General features: G+C 33.6%; 1 protein-coding gene across 1 annotated transcript; it reads right to left on the reverse strand.

Moving 5' to 3' along the window:
• Window positions 1-1,229: 1,229 nt before the first annotated feature.
• On the reverse strand, window positions 1,230-5,969 carry LOC122587243 (protein STRUBBELIG-RECEPTOR FAMILY 7-like). The gene is made up of 16 exons (XM_043759352.1): window positions 5,649-5,969; window positions 4,907-5,039; window positions 4,751-4,822; window positions 4,593-4,658; window positions 4,450-4,521; window positions 4,309-4,380; window positions 4,070-4,141; window positions 3,925-3,990; window positions 3,761-3,823; window positions 3,376-3,683; window positions 2,996-3,279; window positions 2,341-2,612; window positions 2,126-2,258; window positions 1,921-2,039; window positions 1,636-1,792; window positions 1,230-1,552 (listed from the first exon to the last, which is right to left on the reverse strand). The coding sequence occupies exons 1-16, from the start codon at window positions 5,779-5,781 to the stop codon at window positions 1,409-1,411; spliced, it is 2,166 nt and encodes a 721-aa protein (XP_043615287.1). The 5' UTR covers window positions 5,782-5,969; the 3' UTR covers window positions 1,230-1,408.
• Between the last annotated feature and the right edge of the window lie 426 nt (window positions 5,970-6,395).

A 6,395-nucleotide genomic window follows, 5' to 3' on the forward strand; every position in this document is an offset into this window, starting at 1 on the left:
GATACTATTATATGCATGATCTTAATCTTAATGTATCTGCTGTTCAAAATTTTTTTTTTAATATATCTATTACTCGCTGTCTCAAGTATCTCATTTGGTATTTTCAAAATTTTTTATTTTGAACTTTGATGTTATATATTTTTGTTTGTATTATATAATACTTGATTAAAGTTAGTTATATATAATTGATTGAGGCTTAGAATGTATTTTCATTATTGTAATTTTCATCAAATATTATATAATAAAATAAAATATATTTAAGATCAAAGTTGGTAAACAAGGACTCTGAAATATTAAACTAGATATTTCTAATGGGACGAAAAAGTAAATGATAACTAATATAACCTCAATTTACCAATTACATCTCTCGGTTACTCTAATTAAATTAATAAACATGTGACTAAATATGTTATTTAAAAAACTTTAATAGTTTAATAACTATAGAGTACGACTTATTAATTTTCACTTTTTTGTTTTCCAACACTAATTTACACTTTTTCACTTTTTTTAAATGAATAAATCTTACTCAAGACTTATAATTTAAATATAATTCAAATTATTAAAAATTAAAATTTTCACATATATTGAAGTGATTAATATTTAATAATCTACCAACTATATATAAGGTTTAATTTATTACATAAAAAACTAAAATATTATATATGGCAAATTATATTATTTAAACAAGTTTGTCTTAGTAAAATTTTCAAATATCTGACATACAATTTATACTTTAACCATCTAACTTTATATAATTTATGTTTTATTAATCTTTTGTAATATTTTTTTTTTTATACCTTTATCACATTTAACATTTTTTATAACTTTTTAAAATGCTATATATTTTGTTATTTACTATGTTTTTTTGGTTCTTTTTTTAAAAAAAGTTTGTTGCATCGTATATCTTTTGTACTCTTTTAAACATTTCATTAATATACAATCCGAAATTATAAGGCTATTTGTCGTCATTCACTAATGCTTACAAGTTCCAATTTTGATGTGATTGTAAAAATTTAAGGTAAATCCAAAATTCTAACTAAATATATAATATATTTATTATTGTTTATCATAATTTAAGTTTGATCATTGGTTTACTTTAACCACATTTTTGTTTCATAATCACGAATCATGTAAGTGGTATATTCGAATTTCTTTTTGATACAATTTATATACTAATCGTATGAGTATTAGGACTACTATTATATAAACAAGGCCACGAACAAGGCAGATTCACCAATCAAATTACGTGGTAGTATAAACAATTTCAACTTCCAAACATCTGTTTAGTTTTCTAATTTACATGAACTCGTGAGAAAGATGACAATTACAACACAATATCAATAAAAGATTGAACTAACAAAATGATGCAACAAAGATAAACAAACAAATTCATTTCACCTCCGTATTTTTAAGGGTCGCACTCCTGGGGGTCCTGGTTGTTCGATGAAAGTTGATCATTACCAACAGTTCTCTTGCTCATATTTGCCCTCTGCACAAGTCGAACCAATGCTTCTACCACTTCTGACATGGGTGGTCGAAACTCAGGCTCGGGCTGACATCAACATCATATGTTATCAAGATGACACTATAATAACAAATATCATAAATAGTTCAAGATTCAAACACAAAAATTACCTGTACACATAGAGCAATTACATCCGCAAACCTTGAGAGAGATTTAACTGGATAGAGTCCTTTTAGTGCTGGATCAACCATCTTGACAAGGGCATCAATGTCATGAAGTTGAGGTGTTGCCCATCGCACCAAAGACTGCTCAGATCTTGTCCTTGAGCTGTGTAAATGACATACCACCATTAAAAATACAACATTATTAATCACAAGCGTATCATGCCACAGTTGGAAAAAAAAAAAAGAAAGAAACAACCAACAGACTACAATAATTTGGGTGGTAGCTTTTACCTATCAAATGGTTTTCTTCCTGTGAGCAGTTCCAACATGGTAACACCAAAACTATAGACATCACTTTTTATGGTATATTGACCAGACATGGAAACCTCTGGGGCACTGTTGTCTAGTTCCTGCAACAACGAAAAACGTAAAATTGTAAAATCTTATAGTAGTAACTGGTTACTGACAAACAATCTTTCAAAATTCCAATGCCAACCTGATCTGCATCTTGAACAAGGCATGCTAAACCACAGTCAGAAAGGTGAGGGTTGAGCTCTGAATCAAGTAAAATGTTGGTGGATTTGATGCTTTTATGTATAACGGATGGAGAACATACTTCATGTAAATATCTGGAGGTGAAAATGATGCGTGTAAATGAATGTGCAGCATGTATAGAATTATGTCATTTCAAACAATTAGAAACCAACTTACTCCAAAGCACGTGCTGCCCCTAAAGCAATCTTGACACGGTTATTCCAGGTTAGTGGCTTGCTGTATTCATCTGAGAGGTGCAGGAATTCATAGAGAGAACCATTTTTAAGGAATTCGTAAACTAGGAGGTGTTGCCCATGCTCAGAGCAATACCCAACCAACTCTGTTACATTTGGATGGCGTAACCTTGATACATCAGAAACTATATCAACAAAATCTTCTGACAAGTCACCAGGCAGAGCAGACAAATTTATCTTCTTCACAGCAACAACCTACAATAACATGGAGCTTAAGGGGTTGGGATATATTTTTTGCTTCTCCTTGGCAGCCTTTATAATTAAATGTATGCTTATAAGTGGCATAATCTTTATATATATATATATATATATATATATATATATATAGGGTAAGGTTCAATTGAGAACCATTCACATATGAACATAGATAATATTAAGTATAATTTGATCAGTTCATATGTGAACGAATATGTTCACATATACCTATCACTCATGGTTCTTCCCATTTTAATGGTTCTCACATGAACCTTTACCTATATATATATATATATATATATATATATATAACACCTGGCCTGATAATAAAAAGTAAGGTGAGTGCTATCAGCTATGATACATTGAGAAAGTCGAACCCATACCTTTCCATCTTCGAATTGAGCACGAAAAACGCGTCCAGTAGATCCCTCGCCGACAAGGTTATCAGCACTAAAGCTATTTGTAGCTATTTGAAGATCAGCTATTGAATATGATATGGCATTTGTTGGAGCAACAGTCACTTTTTTGGGAACCACAGGTTTTGCTGAGAAATCATCATCGTCAAACGATTTGTGGCGTTCCATTGGTGGTGGTTTAAGATTTATCGAAGATGGAATTTCAATCGTTTTTGTGTTTGCCATAGAGGAAGCATGAACAGACTTCATTTCTGCGATAAGAATGTGGCATCATAATGATATGCACAAAACCCAAGACAACATACTTAAAACTGATATGGACTCATTAAATCTTGTCCCATTTGTACCTTGAACTCCCTGCGGCTGTGATGCAAGTGGAGCAAAAGGCTGGTTCTCCATCTTTTCAATGTCAGTATGTGACCTTTTGGATTTCTTCTTTAATAAGAAGAATGCAATGACTGCACCAACCACCAAAACGGATATCACGATACCTGCTATAGCTCCACCGCTCACCCCAGATTTCTTCCCACTATCACCAGAATTGCCTGGCGACGGGCTCGTATTGCCACTTGGTTGGTGATTTCGGCTGCCCCCTGCAGGTGTACCAGGTGGAGGTGGGGGCGCAGTCCCGGAGCTCCATGAGTTACCATCCTTTCTGTGGTGCAAATTATTGATTTAACATTCAGATTGGATATTATCAACAGAGACAGCATTTAAAAACTCGATACTTACTGTAGATTTATGTTCTTTAGCCGAGTGGGGACCCAACCACTAAATTTGTTATTGGCAACATTTCTGAGAAAAGAAAGGTCAAAATCAGTGTTGGTAACCAAGTAATAAATCCGTTCTATAGAAATCCAATGATCTGGTCTCGAAAACGGAATGATAATACTCACAGGTTTTTGAGGGGAAGATCGGCAAGGACATCAATGGTTCCTGTAAACTGGTTGTTTTGGAAATACCTGCATAGATAAAAGTTTAAAGGAAAATTGAAGGATCTTTATAATGATATCTCAGGTGACAAACTGATACTCTACTCACATATCAGTCGCACTAGACAATGAGCTGAAGCTCTCTGGAAGTGTACCGGTAAGAGAATTGAATGATAGATCCCTGAAGCATTACAAAAGGTGTTAACTGGGTTTGCCTTTTCACCTCAGAAAAGGGTCATAAATGGACACATACTAAAGCTCTTTAAGTAAATTATCCTGAAAAAACGCAAAAATATAAATAAAAAATAAAAAAAATAGAAAGGGAAGTATGGGATCTGGAAACTTTACAGTGTAGATAGAGAGGAAAGTTTTCCAAACATGTCAGACAATTCACCGTTAAGTTGATTGTGAGCGACATTTCTGGTGGAACATAAGGACAATTATAAACGTGTCGCGAGTAAAATAAGAGTGGGGAGAATGTGAACTCACAGGTATTTAAGAGAAGTCATTAGCGATATGGAATACGGAAGGCTGCCACTGAAACCACATCCAGCAATATTTCTGCATGAGCGAATGAAATGTGATGAGAAGTTCAAATCAAAGTTAATGATGAGAAATAGAGATGAGCGTACAGTCGTTGCAAGTTAGGAGGAAGGTTGTAAGGTATCTGGTTGCCGAGATTATTGTTGCTGATATCACTAGATATAAAACACCAATGGTAGATTTAGATTAGAAGAACGTTACTAGAAACGCAATACAAGTAGAAGAAGAAGAGATTTCAAAGTCTTACAAGTTGGTCAAGGAAGTCAGACTAGTAAGCTGGTATCCTAGATTACCAGATAGACCAAGACCGGATAGGTTGCTGCAACAAGTGATATATAAACAAGGGATACATGAAAAGGGAATTCGGTTGTGAGAGAGAGAGAGATGTGATGAGGGGGCATACATTTCAGTGACTCTAGAACCTGAACACTTGACACCTTTCCAGTTGTCTCGACAAGGATCCCCGCCGTTAGAGGTCCATTTGGTCAATTGTCCAGGGGAATTCAAACCTTGATACATCACCCTCAGAGCAGAAGCTGCGAATACAAAAGGCACAGTTAATTTTAATTTTAGGAGAAGCTGGTGCTGCTATTAATACTCGTAATAATAATAATAATATTAAATTATTAGTAATAATGAGTCTTTTCTTTCTTAATTGATTGGGAGAGGGGGTTGAAAGATTATTATAAACTTTTGAATGAGAATTTACATCAGAAATCGCGTTTTAGTTAGACGGGGCCCCTGCCAATTGCCTTCAATGACCTCCCCCCCACCCATCAAAATAAAGAAAAAAAAATCCCCATGAATGGATTATAGTAGGTATATGTAGTTAAATAATCTGCGGATGATGAATGATGTAAAGAAGCAAAGCAAATCTGGGTTAAGATTCTTTTATAAATAAAAAATTATACATGTTGTTGGAAAGTATAAGATCAAACAAGAAATGGATGTTGAGAATGAGCACCACTGACAACAGCAAACACAATGTCTTGTTATTGGATTGTATTTTTATTTACGAGTATTTTTTTAAAACAAATAAAATGTAGTTTGTATAATGATGATGAAGAACCAGAACAACAGAAGAACAAGGAATTAGATAGTGTGTGTGCGCGTGTCGTGAACAGCAGAAAGAAAGAGAGAGATACCATCAGATGGATCTGTGTCGGCGGCAGCAGCAACAACAAGGATGAAGAAGAACAAGAACAAGATGGAACTGCTACTACTACTACTAATAGTCACCGTCTTAATCTTCTTCCTCATTACAACTATCATCATCATATCCTTCTTCCTTCCCTTTGTGTTTCTGTTTATCTTCCTCCTCCTCCTAAACACCAAACACCCACCTGAAGAAGCACTCTCCCTTTTGATGAGATTTATCCTTCCTTTTATTGTTATTATTATTATTCTTTATTACTATTCACTACTACTCGTATTTCTTATTACTCTCCTTTTTTTTTTCTTTTTCTTTTTTTTCTCTTTCTTTCTTTCTGGTATCAACTAAATTTTTTTTTCCATATAGGGAACAAAAAGAAAACAAAAAATCAATGAGAGATAAGATGTTCAACAATAACATAATACAATAATTTGGTAAGGATATAATGGTGGGGGACTAATTAGGGTAGCCTTCCAAATCCATTACGTAGTCCTGGAGGTGAGTTTTTCCTTTATGTCTCAGGTTTGAGTCTGGAGATTCTTGGTATTTTTCATAAAAAGAAGGTTGGAGGTCCAACAATTGATGGTTAAAATTGTCTTTAATCAAAACTAACTCTACAAATAAATAATTATTAAATACTAAAATATTTAATTCATTATTATTATTTTATTATACCTATACTATTTTCATGTTCGTTTGCAATGACGGAACTTGAGCTATTGTTTTGAAGGGGTTAAAA

Source organism: Erigeron canadensis, chromosome 2, assembly GCF_010389155.1.
Source record: "Erigeron canadensis isolate Cc75 chromosome 2, C_canadensis_v1, whole genome shotgun sequence".
Classification (NCBI taxonomy): domain Eukaryota; kingdom Viridiplantae; phylum Streptophyta; class Magnoliopsida; order Asterales; family Asteraceae; genus Erigeron; species Erigeron canadensis.